Source organism: Leucopleurus acutus (assembly GCF_964270905.1).
Source record: "Leucopleurus acutus genome assembly, chromosome: 9".
In the NCBI taxonomy this organism is placed as follows: domain Eukaryota; kingdom Metazoa; phylum Chordata; class Mammalia; order Artiodactyla; family Delphinidae; genus Leucopleurus; species Leucopleurus acutus.
In genome coordinates this window covers 76,947,638-76,969,879 of record NC_139144.1, presented here as the reverse complement: position 1 = coordinate 76,969,879, position 22,242 = coordinate 76,947,638, and the positions used below count along the sequence as shown (strand labels likewise).

Here is a 22,242-nt window from a genome sequence, read left to right as displayed (position 1 = left end):
CAAAGACCATGTGGTAGCAAAATCAATTAGGATTTTCTGAGTTATCACCTCCCTTTATTGCTTTGGCTCTCAAGATCCATAATCTGCACCAACTTGCACCAACCTTGGATCCAATTACATCCTTTATGCATCCTCTAGTCATCAAATGGCTGAACCAGTCATTGTTTTCCACACATGCTCCATGCCTCATGTTTTTCCCTCTGCCTACAGCACCTTTCTTCACCCACCTTAATCATTCAAATCACAGTTTAAGTCTTGAAGCCTCATTCTAAATGCCACTTCCTGTGGAAAACCTTCCCTGAATAGCCCAACTCCTAGCCAAATGATAATAACTGCTTCCTCTTCTGAACTACCTTAGCATTTTATCTATATATCTCTTATTCAAGGGTATAATTTTTTGGGGGGGAGGGGAGCTCTTTTCAAGAATAAAGATTTCAAAACTATAAACACAAAATTATGTACAGGGCCTTGAAAGGGGCTCAGGCAAGTGAAGTTCTTTGAAACCTCAGCCTTGTTAGCTTCAGAGTAATTCTGCTTTAGCTGTTACTGGATTTCACATTTCCCCTTTTAGAATGACATCTTCTGTGACAGATCTCTCTCTCTCTTTCTGTCTTCTGTCTTCTTTCTTCTGCTCCTTCTTTTTCTTCTTTTAAGAGAAGAGGTAAAATAGGACTTTGAGGTCAGACAGATCTGAGTTTGAGATCCCTGCTACTTCACTCACTTAACTGATTGTTAGTTTCTTCCACTATGCGCAAAAAGGGTAATAACATCTACCTTTGGAGTTAAAATAAGATCAAATGTGATAGCAAATAAAGGTCTTTAAACAGTGCTTAGGACATGATAAGCACTCTATAAACATCTATAGCCTTATGTGAGTGATTTTCAATTCCCCCAAAGCACCTAGGGAGTGTCTTGCAAAGACACATCGCCTGCTTCCTGTGTAAAGGTTCAGAGAAGATGGAATGCCTGAGCATATTGCTTCTTCCTCATTTTACAGCATCTCTGATTACTACTCTCGCATCAAGGAAACTACCTACAAAAACGAGGACTCTGAAACTCTGTCACTCTACTCGGACTTGTTTGTATTTAATTTAGTGGGCAAGTGAGCATTGGAAAAGCAAATGGATGGGAGAATGTCAGGAGGAGGGAAAGCAAATAATTTACCAAATCTATTCCTCCTGTGGATCAACCTATCTGTTGCTGTTGTTATAACTTCACAGTGCTTTTGGCATCCATCCTGGTGACCCTCAGCTGCCTATGGCATTCACTGATGTATAAGCAAGGAAGAGTAATTAATTATGCTTTTCTCAATGGAAGGGAAGAATGAAGGCAAACCATTAATTTTACTTAGTTCCAAAGCATAACTTTAGACAACCTCATTCTAATATTAGGGAAAAATTCAGTCTAAAACCTAGTCTTCCCATTTATGCCCATTTATACTTTTCTCTCAGAAAAAAAAATCTCATTCTTGATGAGCATAAATATAATAGAGAGCTAATTTTAGTAGGATGTGAATATATTTTTCCTAACTAGACTAAAAGGTAAGTCAAACTTTCCAGTGTGCAATTTCAAGCCATTTAGCATAAGATGTAGAAAATTTTTGCTCACTCCATACATTTTTCTTATCAGAACTTTGCCTAATACATCCAATTATCAAACATTCCTAAACCCATGGGCAAAAGCAAGTGAAAACAGTCTGTTTCTGTGTTGGTGACAGTGATGGTGGCCTAACGAAACTTACTGACCAGTATCTCCCCAGTTAAAAAAAAATTTTTTTAAAAATTTAAAAAATTTAAAAAAAAAGTTTTAAAATTCAGTTTTCAGCAAATTCGTTGGTGGCGCAGTGGTTAAAACTTCGCGCTCCCAATGCAGGGGGCCGGGTTAGATCCCTGGTCAGGGAACTAGATCCCAAATGCATGCCACAACTAAGGAGCTGGTGAGCTGCAACTAAGACCAGCGCAACCCAATAAATATTTTTAAAAATAAATAAAATAAAATTCAGTTTTCATAAGAAGTGGCCCTATTGTATTCTATCTCAATTTAAATGGAAAAGAAAGCAATCAAAACAATATAATACTCCTGCTAGATTTATAGAGTGGCCCAGAATAAGGAATCTGGAGAGAATGCAAAATCACATTTACAGAGCATAAAATGTAGGGAGAATGACCATCCCCTTCTCTAAGAATCAATTCCAGAATCCGTATATTTCAGTAACTTCTGTGAATTCAGCCCAGCGCTGGGATCCATAAAAAAACACTTCAAAATAGTACAAGGTTATTTTTGCTTATTAAATTAAAAAAAATTATGGCTTCATAAATAATTATAACTTAGCACATTATTGGGAAAAAAATTTAACAATCCATACCTTGATGAAAACTCCAACTAAACAAGAAAATTGGAAAAAGCTAAGAAAAAAAGTACCACTTGTTTGAAAGAGTGTCAATTACATAAAATTTAAGAAAACTTTAGATGGAGTCAGCAACAAAATATTTCCCTCACCTGAAATGGAAGATAGTTTCAAGATGCAAAATCTAAAACATGTTATAATTTTGGTTTATTTAACAGCTTCTTTAGTTGGTAAGGTAGCAATCAATTAGATATTCTGCAAGTAGAATCACATTTAAAATGGTCCCAGGGCTTCCCTGGTGGCGCAGTGGTTGAGAATCCGCCTGCCAATGCAGTTCGATTCCTGGTCCAGGAAGATCCCACATGCCACAGAGCAACTAAGCCTGTGCGCCACAACTACAGAGCCTGTGCTCTAGAGCCCGTGAGCCATAACTATTGAACCTGCATACCGCAACCACTGAAGCCCACGCACCTAGAGCCCGTGCTCTGCAACAAGAGAAGCCACTGCAATGAGAAGCCTGCGCACCGCAACGAAGAGTAGCCCCTGCTCACCACAACTAGAGAAAGCATGTGCACAGCAACAAAGACCCAACTCAGCCAAAAATAAATAAATCAAATAAATTAATTTTTTTAAAAAAAGATCCCATTATATGCCCAGGAGTGGGATTGCTGGATCATATGGTAGCTCTATTTTTAGTTTTTTAAGGAAACTCCATACTGTTCTCCATAGTGGCGGTATCAATTTACATTCCCACCAACAGTGCAAGAGGGTTCCCTTTTCTCCACACCCTCTCCAGCATTTATTATTTGTAGACTTTTTGATGATGGTCACTCTGACCAGTGTGAGGTGATACCTCACTGTAGTTCTGATTTGCATTTCTCTAATAATTAGTGATGTTGAGCATCTTTTCATGTGTTTTTTTGGCCATGTGTATGTCTTCTTTGGAGAAATGTCTACTTAGATCTTCTACCCATTTTTTGATTGGGTTGTTTGTTTTTTGATATTGAGCTGCATGAGTTGTTTGTATAAGCAACCTAAATGTCCACTGACAGAGGAATGGATAAAGAAGATGTGGCATATATATATATATATATATATATATATATATAAAATGGAATATTACTCAGCCATAAAAAAGAACGAAATAATATCATTTCCAGCAACATGGATGGACCCAGAGATTGTCATACAGAGTGAAGTAAGTCAGAAAGAGGAAGACAAATATCATATAATATTGCTTATATGTGGAACCTAGAAAAATGGTACAGATGAACTTACTTGCAAAGCAGAAATAGAATCACAGATGTAGAAAACAAACTCATGTTTACCAAGGGGGAAAGAGGTGAGTGGGATGAATTGGGGGATTAGGACTGACATATATACACTACTATGTATAAAATAGATAACTAATGAGCACCTACTGTATAGCACAGGGAGTGCTACTCAGTGCTCTGTGGTGATCTAAATAGGAATGGAATCTAAAAAAGAGTGCATATATGTATATATATAACTGATTCACTTTGGTGTACAGCAGAAACTAACATAACATTGTAAAGTAACTATACTCCAATAAAAATTAATACAAAAATAAAATAAAATGGAATAAAGTGGTTCCATTATATAGACTCAGGACTTTGCAAAGTATATTTCACATGAAACAATGACTTCATATAATAACTTGAAAATATTTGTGTTCAATATTGGTCCTGGTCTACAATAACAGTGTTACAAATGGATTCTACTAACACATTGCTTTAGGCTACTGAAATTCACCTACTGAACACAGGTTTAACAAAGGAAGCAATGTTTAAATCTCACCCTCTGGCCAGGACTTATTGAGAAGGAAATGTTCTCTAATATGGCATTCCCACCGTCTATATACTTCGCTGTGAGGTCTTTCACGGTCATTCGGCCCCCTGAGGGCCAGATGTCATCTTTCTTCACATGATGATTCTCGATAATCATAACTTTTGAGAGCTGGCCATCCTTGGATGGTTTCAGTGACTTGTTAGGTTTACCATCTTCTGCTGGCATATCAATAAACTTAAAGACTCGGCTCACAGATCGCATCTGAAATAAAAATAATTTTTAATTTTTCTTTAAGAGCTGCAGACAATGTCTTAATTAGTTTGGTGTTTCCTAAAAAATAACTTGTAAGGTGGGATGCTAGCTAGTCGTCACTTGGTTATTTGTTAGGTTTTTCAATGAACTAACAGGAAATAACTGGATGTAATTAAAAGCTTAACCAAGAGAATTAACTAGGATTTCTATAAATGTGCTCTGTATAAAACTGCTTGTTTTTGTGATCAGTAAATTCTCAGTTATGCAAGTCACACATAAATAGCCAAACTCTACTCAAGGGAATAGATGATGTCAAGGGGAAAACTTTTTTCTACCATGAGTAGTACTACACAATGTTTTACAACTGGTATATTATAATAAAATACTTCACACCTCTAAACCACTACATAGGAGTCTTGCCTTACTCTCACAGTACATTAATAACTATCAACAATTCTATGTCAGCTGGGTGGTAAGTGGACTCTTGAGGCTTAGTAAATTTTGAATAACCACAATAATCTTCAAACAAATTTAAGTCACTGGCATATATCTGTAGTTAGATATTACATTTTTAATCTGAATTACTTAAAGATCAATTTCCATTGCTGAGCAAAATGTGACTGTGTATAAGAGCTGTATTTAAAATTCAACGATTTTTTAAATTAATTTATTTTTTAAAATGTATTTTATTGAAGTATAGTTGATTTACAATGTTGTGTTAGTTTCTGATGTACAGCAAAGTGATTCAGTTATGCATATGTATATAAATTCTTTTTCATATTCTTTTCCCTTATGGTTTATCACAGGATATTGAATATAGTTCCCTTGCAACAGTAGGACCTTGTTGTTTATCCATTCTATATATAATGGCTTGCATCTGCTAACCTCAAACTCCCAATCCATCCCCCACCCCTGCACTGCCTACCCTCCTTGGCAACCACAAGTCCATTCTCTATGTCTGTGAGTCTGTTTCTGTTTTGTAAATAAGTTCATTTGTGTCATATTTTAGATTCTACATATAAGTGATATCATATAGTATTTGTCTTTCTCCTTCTGACTTACTTCACTTAGTATGATAATCTCTAGTTGCATCCATGTTGCTGCAAATGGCATTAAGAAATTCAACTATTTTTCAAAGGTGCTTAAATTCTTTAACAAGAACATATTTCTCTGAACAACTATGATTTATTGGAATTTGATTTTTAAAATAGCCTGGCATATAATAAGCATCCAATAAATATTTGAAAAAATTTAAGTGAATAAAGGGATAAATATGTGAATGATTAAATAAATAAATGAATAAGAAGAAAGAGTTGGAGACTTTGAATTCACTCAATTTCTTTTTTTTTTTTTTTTGCGGTACACGGGCCTCTCACTTTTGTGGCCTCTCCCGTTGCGGAGCACAGGCTCCGGACACGCAGGCTCAGCGGCCATGGCTCATGGGCCCAGCCGCTCCGCGGCATGTGGGATCTTCCCAGACCGAGGCACAAACCCGTGTCCCCTGCATCGGCAGGCGTACTCTCAACCACTGCGCCACCAGGGAAGCCCTCAATTTCTATTTTTAAAAGATATCATCCTTGATTCTATGGCTTAGTCCTTCACAGGTGTTAACAGCTTACTAGACAGAAATTTTTTTGTCTTAAAAGTAATTGTTGATTCTGGCTTTACCCAGTCAAGAACTTAACCTTCTCCTTTACACTGTTAATTTCTTATCATTGTATTTATAGTTAAGGTTTAGATTATTAGAAATGATTCTTTTTGCAAAAAAAATGGTGGGAAGAAATGCCTTTGGGCATATGTCTCTATTATTTCTATTTTTCATTATCAAAAGGTGAAATGGGAAGAATTCTTCACCTTTAGTATGAATGACTGGTAGATGAATCTGAGAAGTTTAGATACTGATCCTTAACTGAACATTAAAAGTTCCACCTTAGCAAATCTAATAGCGTTGCCTGTTTTCACATGCACTGATCAAGCCTGCTGTTTATAAAGGGCTTTCTTCTGTCTAGTAATTGTGTGCTTCAATTTCCTTCATCTTGAGACTATCTTTGAAGTATCTTCAATAATTATTCAAAATTCAAAAAGGGAATCCTTTTAAGCCAAACCCACTGTAAATGGAAGTGAAAAGTGTCCAAAGCCCACATCCATCATAACTAACTCTAGAGGAAATGAAAGGCATATTATAACTAGTCCTCTGACATAGTATTTTAAATTCCAAATTATGAGTGATTTTCAGGGTTTGTTAAATCCTGATTCAGTTATTTTTTATTAATTTTGAATTAAAGTAAACTGTTGACATTTCTGCATGTCAATGCTGTGAAGAATTCTGAACTAGTCTTTGTTAGGTGCTTTAGTATGTCAGGAAAGGTACTGTATAACAAAAATCTATCGTATTTTCATACTTCCAAGCAATCAAAAAGAACATTTAAATATTGCTATCTAAACTACTCAAAATTATATGTGGTGTTATTAGAAAATGACATTCAAAACTACTATTTTGGTAGCACTAAAATGTAGTGGATAAGCTTTCTGTGTAAGGATTTGTGTTTGAGTACAGCAAATTACATTCTCCATTAGCAAGGGTGAATCCAGAACTTCTTTGTTTGCTTGTTTTTTGAATGCAGAACTTCTAATGTCAGCTATGATAGATGGAATGTACCTACCAAATTTAGAAAACAATTTTCAACTCGTCACCTTTCATATAGTCTAATTGCATAAAGTGACCCCAAGACAGGCTATTATAGTTACCCACAGCATGGTTGAATATCCCTGACCAAGAACTAGTTCACCTTAACAATGGGCACTCATCCACAGCACATGAACATTCACTCAACTCAGTGGGTTAGAATATTTTCTGATGGGAAGAAAAGGTGGCTAGGGCAGACACCTGCATTATGGTCAGTTTATCAGCCACTGAAATGCCACTACTGAATAGATGATGTGTCCAGATAATGTTATGAATTGCTAACTAATTCCTTGTACCTCGCAGGCTCTCCAATTTGCACATTCTACTTTCACTGCCTCTCAAAGGAGAAGCTACATCAGAACCAGAGCACAGAAAATCATTTCTAGTCTTGCAAGTTGCAAAAATTTGCCTTTGTAGTCAGAGATTGACAGTTTGAAAATTTTGAGCCACATGAATATTGCCTTTTAAGCTTCAAAAACCAAAACCTGAAGGACACAAAGCACAGTGTTTATGTAAAAAACAGTAGTCATGGATGAAATTCTGATGGATGAGAAATAGCTTCTCTCCTCACTGCACAATCCAACTCATGAATGGGCTGAGACACCAGTTCCTCTTAGAAGAAGCACTGCCTTGCAACTGAACTCTGGTTCTCTCCTCAAGTAGATTTGAGGGATTTTAGAACATAGGAAGCCTATGCCTCATTTCTAAGGTGGAGCCAGGAATGAGGAGGGCCTCAGAGAAGCTTCCAGTGCCCGGCATGGCACAGGAGCAATAGAGTGGACACGGATGCTTGGCATGTCTAGACATAGATAACTTGACATAGCTTCAGACTTTCTTGTATTTCCAGAATGGTGCTGAAGGGAAGCCAAAGAATCCCAATGCTTTGATCCCTCAAGGTCTTCCATTCCTCAGAGACATGGAAGCAGCTGAGAGAGAGAGAGAGAGAGAGCTCACCTAAGGAGAGCTCAGAATCAGGACCAGAAGGACAAAGACCCCATAGACCTGGACTGTACACTTCTAGCTCAGAGATAGTCTCGGAGACAGCAAGCACAACAAGGGACAACCTAGGGCCAGACGCCCCCTCCTTCAGGGTCTTGGCATCCTGTAAACTCCACTCACAATTTATTATAGTTTCACTTCTAGGAAGATCTCTGTATTTGCTGAGGTTGTTTCTTCCACTCGGCGGAAGGCATGTTCAAATAGAAAATAAATTTCACTATAGCACAAGTCATATTTCTCGTACACTTGATTTCACAGCCAAAGATTCATACCTGCAGTCAGGGATGGATCCAGGTTTGGTGGAACCTGAAACTTCAGTAATTTAGGGGACTCTTCTTAAGAAAAAGAATATATATACAATGAAATCTTAGCCATAAAAAGGACGAAATATTGCCATTTGCAGCAACATTGATGGGTCTAGAGAATATCATACTAAGTGAAGCAAGTCAGACAGAGAAAGATAAATATTATATGATATCACTTATATGTGAAATCTAAAAAATAATACTAATGAATCCACCTACAAAACAGAAACAGACTCACAGATACAGAAAACAAACTTATGGTTACTAAGGGGGAATAAATTAGGAGTATGGGATTGACAGATGCACACTACTATAAATAAAATAGATAAGCAACAAGGATTTACTGTATAACAACAAGGATTTACAGGGAACAATATTCAAAAAGAGAGAAGAAAGAAAAAGAATTAAAATTCTGCATAAAAAATTAAGTATAGGGCCTTCAAAGGGTTCCATGCAAGTGGGAGAACGTGAAGCTTACATCTTATGGGCTTCAGTTAAATCCACTGTGGCTATTACAGTAAACTTATTCAAGCATTGTTTGTTGTATCTTCCCCATCTAGTGTTTACCATCATGCAGTCCCTTAATAAATCTTTGTTCATAATGAATTAATGCATTGTTCTACCTCATATGCAGAAAGCAGTTTCTGAGCAGGGAGAATGACAGTGCTGTGAGGACCTTAGCAGGAAATCCAGGCTGCAGTTGTAGCCTCGGCCTCTCAGCCTGAAAATGTACACTGCTATCTGGATTAGAAGGAAGTTGTAACATACCAAACTATTTTTAGTCTCATATATTTGTCTTCATTGAGCTTTTTAAACTAACTTAATTCTGTCTCTAATTTGGAATGTCTAAACATTTTCAGGTGATATGTAAAAACTGCTACGCCATTGTCCAGTTATGTAGATGGAGCTGGATGGAAATTCAAAGTTGGCAATTTTCAGAGCTCTGTAGACGGAGTCGGGCAAACTCCTTAACCGTAAGCTGCTGCTTCTATGCATAGAAACGTGTTTCCCGAAGAGGAATGAGGGGGAAGCTCTGTCTAGCCCACTGACAGCAAAGTCTCAACGTAGCCATTACCAGCTTAGGTGGGAGAATGTGTCTTAGATTTTAAGAAGTAAATGATGAAGTCAAAATGAGACTCAGGCACTGAAACATCAAACCTTTCCTCACATGAAGAGGAAAACTTGATATAATTTGCACAGACTTCTATAAAATTGGAGTTTAACTAAAATGAAGTGGGATTTTTGCTTGAGTAGCATCTGCTTTAAATTTTTGGCTTGATTATTTAAATTTACTATGCTCAAAAAATTCTCCTGAGTCAGTCTTTAAAACTGAATCTCATTATCTTTATGATAGCATCTAAATCAGAGGTCCCCAACCCCCAGTCTGCGGACCGCAGCCCGTTAGGAACAGGGCCGCACAACAGCAGGTGAGCGGTTGGGCAGCGAGCAAAGCCTCATTTGCCGCTCCCCACCGCTCGCGTTACTGCCTGAACCAACCCCCCAACCCCCCGTCCGAGGAAAAATTGTCTTCCATGAAACCGGTCCCTGGTGCCAAAAGGTTGGGGACCGTTGGTCTAAATTACTAATCTAAGCATCAGGAGAACAGAGTCTTTTGGGAAAAGACAGCTCCACAGCCTCATCTCAACTTTATAACAGATATATTTAGTGAAAAAGAAAATGATTCCTGATTTTCCTTTCCACCTTTCGTTAACAAAGAGGCTTAAACATCTATTCTAGGGCAAGTCAGGAAGCCAAACTCCTCTCCCTCACAAAATATTGCTCTTTTTCCTTTCATCCTTTTGGTTATTTGGAAACCAGTACATCAAAACTGTGCATTAACACCTAAACTACATGCTGTAATACCCCAAAAGCCATGATGATAGAAAATATATTTCATAAGCCTGAGATCTGGCTGGCAACACTGTAAAGAGTTTTCACAACTGGTTGTTATAAGAAGATTATAAGAAATAAATGTGAAGAGAATCATCTAGAAGAGTGACATGTGAAATAACACACATTTTGCAAGAGAGATTTTCAAAATGTGAAGTACATGAAAGGGAGGATTAAAGTGTTTTAAATCATAGATTCTTCCTGGTAGACCCAAACTAAATGCTTTTCAGAATCAACTAACTAGAGACCTGAGACCCAAGACCATGTTAGAGTCATTGGCATAATCTTTAAGCCATGCATATAGATTTAAGAGATAATGGTTGAGTAGTGACCACCTGGAGGGGTGGGATAGGGAGGGTGGGAGGGAGGGAGACGCAAGAGGGAAGAGATATGGGAACACATGTATATGTATAACTGATTCACTTTGTTATAAAGCAGAAACTAACTCACCATTGTAAAGCAATTATACTCTAATAAACATGTAAAAAAAAAAAAAAGAGATAATGGTTATCATGGAAACAGACTCTGCCCAAAATATATTCTTGAAACTCTGGTCTATCTTTCTGCGCCCATTACTTATGCTCCTAGAGCACTTAAAAAGTCAATCAGAACTGTATTGTTATAAATTATTAACAGCATGAGTGAGTTACTTATAGTATACTATAAATTCTAACCCTTTGGAAATTATTATAGCTTGCTATTTAACTTGTGGCAAATCACATGGCAAGTCAATGTCACTTTTTCTGACTGTAAGAAGTGAGAAAGAGAAAGAAAACACATTACAACTAATGACAAAAGACATATCCTAAATAAACGTAGAGGTATCAAATATGTTGTGCCTATTTTAATAATTAAGAGTTTCAATAATCAAGGTACTAAGTGCCAATAGGCAAAGGAAGACTCTCAAATTTACCTATCTGAAAAGGTCTGGTATCACTTATTGAATCTATTACTCCAACTTGAACTCTTTCTGGTGTTACTGTTTTTTAACAGCACATGATAGGCCATCAGCAAGTGCTTGGTGAATGCAACTGGGTCTATGTGGTATCCATTAAACATATTTCAAAGGAAATCTCAAGAAGAGAAGATTTACTAAAAAACAAAATCCAGAACAACAAATCAAAATATTTTCCCGAGGTTTTGATTTTCTATAAGCATCTTAATTTTGAGATAGTGCAACTTCCCCAAGTTCTCTCTCATTAAGCACCATCTTTTATATGTCTTATACAGATTTATATGTGTCATTGGTTGATATACAGGACAAAAATAATTTGCTGATGGTCTGTCAGTTCCAAGGTAAATTCTATCCCATAGACCAGAGGTCAGCAAAACTATGGCCCAATGGCCAGATCCAGCCACATCCATTGTTTACATTAGCTTTGCCCGACAAAGGCTGAGTTGAATAAGTGCCATAGAGACCACATAGCTCACAAGGCTGAAAAAAGTACTATCTAACCCTTTATAGACAAAGCTTGCTGACTCCGTGCCATGACTCTCAGAAAACTGGAGTGAAAATGAATCTTAGAGACCATCCAATCCAGTGATTCACAAGTCTAGATATACCAGAATCATCTGTAACACTTTTTAAAAGATAGACATCATGCCTGGTCACCTCGCCCCCAACGAAGAGAACGGCTTTAACTAATCTTAGAGGACCCTGAGTAATCTCTCTCTTTATAAAGTTTCCACATGCGCTGTCAGGTTGAGAACCTCTGTTCTAATCCATTCCTTCTTGGTACAAATGAAAAATTCTAAACCCAGAAAGTTAAAGTGACAGGCACAAAGCTCAACAAATTTTCCCAACTTTTCCACACTCCCGCAATCCCTTCAGGTTCTCGTAAGCCTCTCCTACTAATTCAAGACCCAAGAACATCTTAATGGTGCTTTCTTTGTCTTTCTTGGTTCCAGTAACACACTGGTTCAGAGTTCTTTATCAGCTCTGACAACTGCAGTGGATAATGACCTAATCATTGGACATGAGCATTCAGGGACAGTGGCAGATATGTGTGATTCCTGAGAGCACCTGGAATAGTGCCTGTATACATGCCAGTCAAGACTTGAAATCTTTCATAGGTTCACAAGAGAATGTCAGAGCTAACAGAAGCTTAAAAAATTTCTAACCAAAATAGAATTAGGCATCAGGAGCATTGAAGAAAAGGCAGGTTCCCCACTTCTCCTCCCATCAGGTTTCTTGTTGGTCATTATACAATCAGTCACTTGATCTTTACTGGAACCCAAAATAAACACGGTCAATAAAAGGACAAAGGAGAAACAGAGGGAGTTTCTATTGACAGAAAACTCTTCTCAGATTACATCAATCTTGCAAGAACTTTCTGGAAACTCATTAACTGGAATCTAACTGTGAACCGTACAGAGGCACAGTCTTCCCTGCTCATCCCGGCGGCTTCCTTTACTCCTGTGTTATTAGGAACACACTCTATAACAGGGATGGCTTATCTGCTGCTGCAATTGGTGAATTAAGGCAGTAGATACTATTCATATGCTCAGATCTTTTAGCTACGCTCACTAGGATGTAGACAGTCCTGAAAACAGATGAATTGTCAACTGCCTCATTCAAACATTGAGGCTATGAGTGTGGGCAATTCACTAGTCACCAGATGGCTTGATAACCACTAAGTCTGAAACATCACCTCATCACCTTTCATCCTTTCTACCTCTTATTTATTTATTTAATTTTCACTCATTCATGGAGGCAAAAATCTAGGTATGCACAGCCTACTTAAGATATATAATATTTAAGTAGCTAACAATAGGAGACAGAGAAGCTTTATGGTACTAAAAATGGCAGGCATCTTGTGAATCCAAATAAAATAAGTAAGTACACAGCTTTGTTAATTAAGAACACAAAAATTTTAAGATAATAGCTTTAGCAATAACAACTATAATCCATATAGTATGTGAGGAATGGAGCTAAAAAGAATTAACACTTCTCTTTTCATCCCATCTACAGAACAGTATGAGATACACAACTGAAATGAATAGAGAGACATACATGCTATTCATGTTAAAATGAAGAGTGAATTAGAAGTAATAGTTTTTAAAACACTGTGATATCAATTGAAATAATTGGAAATCCCCTAACATGGGGGTTTCTAGTGGGAATTATTAAGTTGGACTCTGATAATTTTACTATTTTAAAAATTTCTGGGGTTATTCACAACCTATTACACTATGCTGTTCATAAGGTGACAATGTTCAGATGATTTTTTTTCCAAACTGCTATATAAAACTAGACAAACTAGTAGGTAGAAGTTTTGTTCACTTTAAATGGTCTCTTGATACTGCAAGCATATTTTGAGGAGATTCCAAACAAGAGCTTTTGCCCTAGAATGTCGAGTCTACTGGAAGACATTCTATCACTGTGTTTTATAAACACCGGGAGGTGTCAAGTTAGTAGTTGGATATATACTTAGAGGGCAGGGGAGTGGTCTAAATTAGAGATATGAATGTGCAATGCATTGAGAGATGATTTCTGAAGCATGGAGTTAGATAACAGCTAGAGAAAGTGTAGACAGAGGAGGGCTGGAATACAGCTGATGTTTAAGGCTCTGCAAGAAGATGAGAGGCCAGCACAGAGAACTATGGAGGAACCAGAGAGGTAGCGGGAAAACGAGGTGGGAGGAGCATCACCCTATGGAGAGAAGAAAGGATCACAAGAAGGACGTGTCCATGGCATAAGTAACTGCTGAGAGGTTGAGAGAAACAAAGAAGCTGGCTCTGGAAAGATGCTGGTCATGAGTGCTGGGGATGATGGAAATGAAATGAAGCAGGTTATGTAAAGAATGGGCGGGGGGAGGAAATGGAGTCAGGCACTCTTTTAAGAAATTTTGCTGAAAATTGGTCAAAGAAATGGAGTGCTAGCTGGAGATTAAGGGATGGCAGGTTTTTTTTTTTTAATATATATATCTTTATTGGAGTATAATTGCTTTACAGTGTTGTGTTAGTTTCTGCTGTACAACAAACTGAATCAGCTATATGTACACCTATATCCCCATATCCCCTCCCTCTTGAGCCTCCCTCCCACCCTCCTTATCCCACCCCTCTAGATCGTCACAAAGCATCAAGCTGATCTCCCTGTGCTATGCAGCAGCTTCCCAGGATGGTAGTTTTATGCTAGGGAGAAAGGTCCCACAAAGAGGGGTTGATTGCATATCACTGGCCTTTATACAGGAGCGAAGACACAGAGAGCACTGGAGCATATGAGTAGGGGTGCAGAAGGGTGGTGGAGAGAAAGGAGGGAATTCTTTCTGGTTGCATGTTTTTTTTCTATATAGTATGTAGCAAGGTCATTGGCTGAGAATGCAGGGGGTGGAATTATTGGAGCATCTAAGAAGAGACAAGAAGGTGGGAAAGAACCATCTTAGGGAATAAAATAGAGAATTTATTAGGAAAATGTAATAAAAGGGTTGTTGACCAGTTCTGAGTGCCAACATCTGAGATGTGCAGTCAGTCATAAATGCAAAGATACCTGAGGTTGTGATGAGGAAGTGTTATCCTCCAAATATTACCTCTACTGTTTGAAAGCTAATGAAAGCTAGGCACCTGGGTTAAGCAATGGATGAGCAGTAGAAGAAAAGTCATATTGCCATTTTTATAACATCGTATTTCTGTTGATGGTTGACTCTTTGTTCATGCCTAAACCCAGCCAGATGCATAAATGAAATATTCTTTCCAAGTCTAAAGACGTTTTTTCCTGGGTACCTTTGTACTGAAAAACTAAAAGTGTGTGTCAAACAAAACACCCTGTTTACTGCATTTTAAACTCACGTCTAAATCCATTTCAGAACTCAATAAAGTAAAGTGAGTTTTTACTTCAGAGGTCACAAGGACCTTTAGTGTTAACATATATGTAAACATGAAATTTGAGGGCAGACCTCTCTCCCCTTCTACTTTCAACGTATGCTAGGTGAAAACCAACAGATTACTGGACAACTTTAGCAGTTGCAGAGGTGGAAGCAGCAAGATGTGAATTAATAACTAGATAAAGGCCCAGGAAAGACCAGTTGTGCTGTTTGGCAGGGAAATGAAAACTAACATGATCGCTTTGATATTCAAAGAAAAGAAAACGACTTTAAAAAATATGATGAAATGCAAATATTGATACTTTTCATAGATTGTATTAGAACATAATAGTTTTTTGCAAAGATCCTTTTATGCCAGGAGGTGAAACAATGTCGGAGGCAAAACAATGTCAAAGCACAGGTCACAAAGCCCAGGATGACCATGTGAAAAACTAGAGAAATAAAAATGCCTGAAGGAAATTTTAATGGAGATTAGACATGCAAAACAGACAGACACCAAACAAAGAGAGGCTGTAGAGGCTGTTACATAAACCAAGCAAATTAATGTGACAAACAGAAAGGAATTGTGCATAAACGAGGTAAAGAGATGCTTTCAGATAAAGAAAATGAAGTGAAGTGCATGAGGATTTTCATCGTAAAGTCAAAGTTGTAGAAAGTTTGAACAAAGAATTAAATAGATGCCAGCACAATATGTACTTACTACCTTCCTGCTATTTTCCAACAGAAACATTTTAAAGTACATTTACAAGACTCAACCCCAAAAGCATAAGAGCTAAGTGAGCAGATGAATGGCGTCACTAAAAAGAGTTGGTCAAACTCAAAAAAAAAAAAAAAATGTTAAAGGAAAAGAAAAAAAACCCTGCCATAAATCAGGTTAAGGTTAAATTACATTTCAATGAATTACTACAATGCTTTGGTTAAATAAAATATTAAGTCACATAGACAAGAAGAGGGCATGAAAAGGTTTGGATTTTCCCTATAGAAGTATGTTTTATAATGATACTTGTTCTGACAGGAATTGATTATACAAATTTCACAGCTGAACGAATGTGTGCATTTTGAGAACACATCAACTGTCTCAGAGAATAATAAAAAGAACCTAAGCCAAAAGGGTAATAACAAGTGTTATATAGTCATTCCCAACATGGGTTTCTAGACCATCCACAAATACAGTATTGGATGTCTGATTTTGAATACAGTACTCCAGCTAGACTAATAGAAGTTGATGATGAAGCTATCCATCCAGACCAACTATACCATCGGATGAAAATTATGCTTTTTTTTTTTTTTTTTTTGTGGCGATACGCGGGCGTCTCACTGTTGTGGCCTCTCCCGTTGCGGAGCACAGGCTCCGGACGCGCAGGCTCAGTGGACATGGCTCACGGGCCCAGCCGCTCTGCGGCATGTGGGATCTTCCTGGACCGGGGCATGAACCCGTGTCCCCTGCATCGGCAGGCGGACTCTCAACCACTGCACCACCAGGGAAGCCCATGCATTTGTTTTTTAAATAAAAGGGGAAATATGCCTTGATTCCATTTATCTCTCACTCTTGCTGCCATGGGATTTGTGCCCTGGACACAGTGTTACCTCACATACATTACTGCAGGCTCTGCACTCCAAGGAACCAAAACAAGAGGAATCACAAAACCAAAATATGGTCTTTGTACACACTAATAAATTACATAAATATGTGGCAATATTGACCAAGCAAAAAGAGAAGGCAATGATAAACACTTGAGAATGAGGAGCTACCACCAAAGAAAAAAAAAAAGACTGTGGAAATTTTAAAAATATGAAAAAATATTATGAAAAATGTAATGCTGATAAATTTGAAAACCCAAGATAGGGGAGGATTTCTTAAAAAGATACCAAAAGCACAAAACATAAAGGAAAATATTGAAAAATTTAATTTCATTAAACTTAAAAGTTTCATCAAAAGATACTATAAGCTAAGCCACTGACTGAAGGACCATGTTTGAAATGTAAAGAAGTGATAACTGATTCAGAATTCATAAACTCCAACAAATGAATTAAGAAAGAAACCAATCTACCTGAAAAATGAGCAATCGAAATGCACAAGCAATTAACAGAGAAGGAATCTCAAATGGCCAATAAGTATGTATTAAGCTGCCCTAACTCCCTAGCATTCACTTCATACCCATCAGATTTCCAAAATTAAAAAGTCTGACAAGGATGGCTATCGTCAGAAAGTCTACAAATAATAAATGCTGGAGAGGTTGTGGAGAAAAGAGAACCCTCTTACACTACTGGTGGGAATGTAAATTTGTGCAGCCACTATGGAAAACAGTATGGGGAGGTTCCTTAAAAAAAATTAAAATAGAGCTACCATTTGATCCAGCAATCCCATTCCTGGGCATATGTCTGGAAAAGTTAAAAGCTAATTCGAAAAGATACATGTACCCCAATGTTCACAGCAGCACTGTTTACAATAGCCAAGACATGGAAGCAACCTAAGTGTCCATCGACAGATGAATGGATAAAGAAGATGCGGTACATATATACAATGGAATACTACTCAGCCATAAAAAAGAATGAAATAATGCCATTTGCAGCAACATGGATGGACCTAGAGATTATCATACTAATGAAGTCAGACAGAGAAATACTGATGCTATATATTATCACTTATATGTGGAATCTAAAAAGTAATACAAATGAATCTATATACAAAACAGAAACAGACTCACAGACATAGAAAACAAACTTATGGTTACCAAAGGGGCAAGGGAGGAGCGGAGGGATAAATTAGGAGTATAGGGTTAGCAGATACAAACTACTATATAAAATAGATAAGCAACAAGGATTTACTATATCCACAAGGAACTATATTCAATATCTTGTAATAACCTATAATGGAAAATAATCTGAAAAATATATATAACTGAATCACTTCACTGTACACCTGAAACTAACACAGTATTGTAAATCAACTATACTTCAATTAAACCAAAGTCTGACAATATCAAGTGTTGCAGGTCATAGCTATGGACCTCTGAGAATTCTTATACTCTCTTGATGGGAGGTTAAACTGGTACAACAGATCTTAGAACAATTTGGCACCATCTTGTAAAGTTGAACGTGGGTGACTTCTATGGCCTAGCAATACCACTCCTGGATGGCTATCCTAGAAAAATCCTGGGCAAGGAGACTGCAAGAATGTTCACCGTAGCACCAGATCTTGATTGTGGCTATTTATGTGGAGGAAAGAAGAGTTATGGGTTTAATGAGAGATAGATAGTGACCTTCGATTTATCCGCAGTGTTTTATATCTTAAACTGGGTCTGGGTATATAGTCATCCCTTATGTTATTACCTATACTTTTTGGTTCATCTGAATTTTTTTTCATAGAAGATAAAAAGAATAATACTTACCAAGCTATCCACATCTATGCTAGAGTTTACGGCCCACTGTAGTGTACCCATGATATTCATGGCTAAAGTTAGAATAATCCCAGCTGTTCCTTCTCCTTCACCTATAGGTGGAAAAAAGATATAAACAAACTTTATGCTATTTCTCTCTTCTGTGAGCCACTTTATGTATTCCTAGAAGAGGGCACATATTAAAGTTACATTTTGATTCTGTGCCAGTTTTAACCATTTTTCATCTCAGATCCCCACAGCATGTATCCCTAGTAATAATATGCCCTGTATATAATAAGTATTCAACCAACATTTTAAATCAAAGAGTGATTGACTATTAGGAAAGAGTTACCTTTTTTTTTTTTTTTTTTGCGGTACACGGGCCTCTCACTGTTGTGGACTCTCCCGTTGCGGAGCACAGGCTCCGGACGCGCAGGCCCAGCGGCCATGGCGCACGGGCCCAGCCGCTCCACAGCATGTGGGATCTTCCCGGACCGGGGCACGAACCCGTGTCCCCTGCATCGGCAGGTGGACTCTCAACCACTGCGCCACCAGGGAAGCCCAAGTTGCCCTTTTTTAAATGCTTCAGATATTGAAGGGGATGTTGGTGTTGGGTAAATATCACTTTTATCCCTTCTACTATTACTCTGTAAGTAATAATACCTTCAAAGACTTCAAATAATGGACAATGGAAGAAAAGTACTGTGTCTGAATAAGCTCCTCTACAAAGAAGTCAAAAGTAGGAGAGATATGTGTGTGAACAGCATCCAGAAGATGTTTAGATGTACTTCATGCCTTTGCGAGGAGGACTTTCTCTGCCAATCAGATGCTGCTGGGAAGAAAGAACTTCGAGTTTCATGGGGAAGTCAGAACTCATGGGTCTGCCATTTGGAAAAAGAGAAGACTGCTCTTTATGTTAAAAAAAAAATTGACTCGTTCACCCAGGAAGAACAATACTTAAATGTCTAATTAAATAGTTTTTAAGGGCTACAGGGGACCACTAATTAAAATTCATAAATACTCTCTATTCATAGCCCTACAATTTTTCTAATAGGAATGTTCTTAAATTATTATAAATTTAGGTTATCAAGTCTCAATTGAGAGTCAGTCTTTGCATCTGTAATGCATGATAAAACTGTCATAGGGTTCTAAAATTGGGAGAAATAATTCATCCCATTATTATAAATTGAAACTTTGCTTCTACAATTCCTCTAACAGAAAACAAACCATAGATAGCAGGTATGTGCTTTTCATACTAAATCATTTATTCTAAATAGGTAAGATTTATCCAGGGCCCCAATATATTACTCATTCTGAAGATTAAGATGAGAGTAAGATAAAATTTTTAAAATAATAACAATAATAAGTAATATGAGATTTTCAGGTGCTTACTATGGACCAGGCACTATACTAAGTGTTTTATACAAATTATCACATTTAATACTCACCACAAACTTACGGGATAGGTACTATCATTATGTTTATTTATACATGAGGAAAATGAGGGCTTTAGAGAAGTTAGTTAAAGTGTACAAGTTCCCACAGCTGAAGACCAGCAGAGGCAGGGTTGTTATTAGCTGTGTGGCTAACATTCACTCTGGCTGGGCATCTGATTTAATGGATAGGTCCTGAACTATACTGATTGCTAAATGCTTTGACTATCATGCCTGGTAAATCGGGACTCAATCAGATCCTTAACCATTATGTTATAGCACATGATATATTGGTTTGAATTCACTGTTAACAAATCCTTGTTCACTCAGCCCTCTTGGATCCCATTTCAAATAACTTAATCAAAGGCAAAATTTTTAAAAAATTCTGAACTGCAAAAGAGATTTTATTTTGTTTTAAAGTTGCCCCAAATTACTGTACTGCTAAGGATTTAGTTCATTTGCCTGACCCTTTATATTCCTTTCATAGAGTAATTTCCCATCGCCCTAGGCTGAGAGAACAGTGAAGGCGGGGAATCCACTACTCTCACGGCACCTGTGTGGATGGCAGGTGGACCCTTCAGCCAAAATGAGCCTGTTTTCGGTTCTTGCCCATACTTGGTAACTGGACAGAGGAAGTCAGCTGTTCATTCAAAGGGCCTGAATGGAGAGGCCATATAAGGTCACTGTAGCACAGCTCTGGGACATTAGGGAAGCCAGTCTTCAGAGAAAGAGAAATGAATGAAGTAGCCAGAGGAAGGAGTGGGCACAGCCGGCATCCAGTGCCCAGAGACAGGAAGCTCTGAGTCCAACTCTCCACGCCTGTCCCATTTTCCCTGGAGGCTCCGTGTGCCTCCCACCCTGTGCTCCACGAGGTCCTCCTATAATTCTCCAACACGCACTTCATTTTGTTTGATCCGGATTCTATTCTTAGAAACGAACGACCCCTCAGATTTGGCAGTCACTCTGAATCTCTGTCCACAGTCACATATATAAGATATTTCAACTTTTCTTATAGCTCAGTAATTCACTTTTTTAATTAGAAGAGCTCACTTGTCTATATAGGTTTTCATTTTACTTACGATGAAATAGTTTACGTTTGTCACCCAAAGATCCTAAAACTCAGAACATCTGTATTTGAAAAACATGGCACTTTCACCTCAGTTATTTCACTTCTGTGGCAGTTTTTCACCATGCAAAGTTCACATTAGGATGACAAATTGCACCAACAGGTGGTTAAAAGAACAAAATTTACCAGGGATGGAGGTTTTGTGTGTATCTGTATATAAATTTGGATGTTTCTTTTCCCCTATTCAGAGAGTTCTTTAATAAAGAGACCTGTTACTTTTGAAGCCAAGATCCTTTATCAAAATGAGAGTATTAGATGGTTTTTCTCTTTGAATCACAGATTTGTTATCTGACACTCCTTGTATCTCAGTTTTTCAACTGCATACATCTCTAATTCAAAGAAATCATTCATTCAACAATAAACAAATTTTTTGATCAATTAACTCTCAAAAAATTGATTTAAAGATACCTAAAATTTTTAACCTATAAGAATGTAGCATTTTATTGGTTGGCAAAGCTTTAAATTAAGTGCTTAGCTAAATAGTTAAGGAGCTCACAGTACCTGTTGTTAAAATGGAAATGAAGGTAACAGCAATGAAGAAGAGGACAAAAATCAATTCTATTCTCATTTGGAACCAGCGCAGTGTTGATAGATACAAGAACCAGTTGGCAGTATGTAAATTCAGAGCTTTGTGGAACAAAGTTTCAAAGTAAGGCTGCCGTCCAAAGGCACGAAGTGTCCATAGTCCTTTTAAGCTCGTAACAAGATGAGTGAAAATTGGACTTCTGCCTGTGAAATATTCCCATAGAAAATAATGCAAGTCATGTAAACACATAATGCAAATTCTTACTTTAAAAAGAGTGGCTTAAAGAATAACCAAACAACAAACGTCATTGGTTAAAAAGGCTTTTCATTCTGGTGCTGTACTTTGAATAGATGCAATCTGTTATTTTTTTAATGAGTTACCCTCTTTTTTACTTGGTTACCATGGATGGGAACTTATTATAAAATCACTGCCATTATTTATTCATATTCCTTGGCTACCACTGGGCATTGTTTATCTGACTAATTCTAAATTAATCAGAGAAAATGTTTTTCTTTTGAGACAATTTATTCAAGGCCTCAATTAAGAAAGTTCATGTGACTTAATTTAGCAAATAACCTTCAATGCAGAAACACACTGGAAATATATCCCCTGAAAATGCACCCAAACAAAGGCTGTTACTGAACAATGTGCTTCCCAAAGAGCTCA

General features: G+C 37.5%; 1 protein-coding gene across 1 annotated transcript in view; it reads right to left on the bottom strand.

The window, feature by feature from the left end:
• CFTR (CF transmembrane conductance regulator) overlaps nt 1-22,242 on the bottom strand; it is a gene marked incomplete at its 5' end in the record, with an annotated part of 203,826 nt that overhangs the window by 36,037 nt on the left and 145,547 nt on the right. Inside the window, 3 exons of the mRNA XM_082846837.1 lie at nt 4,166-4,417; nt 18,504-18,604; nt 21,552-21,779. Coding sequence (XP_082702963.1) covers nt 4,166-4,417; nt 18,504-18,604; nt 21,552-21,779 — 581 coding nt within the window. The remainder of the gene's footprint in view (nt 1-4,165; nt 4,418-18,503; nt 18,605-21,551; nt 21,780-22,242) is intronic.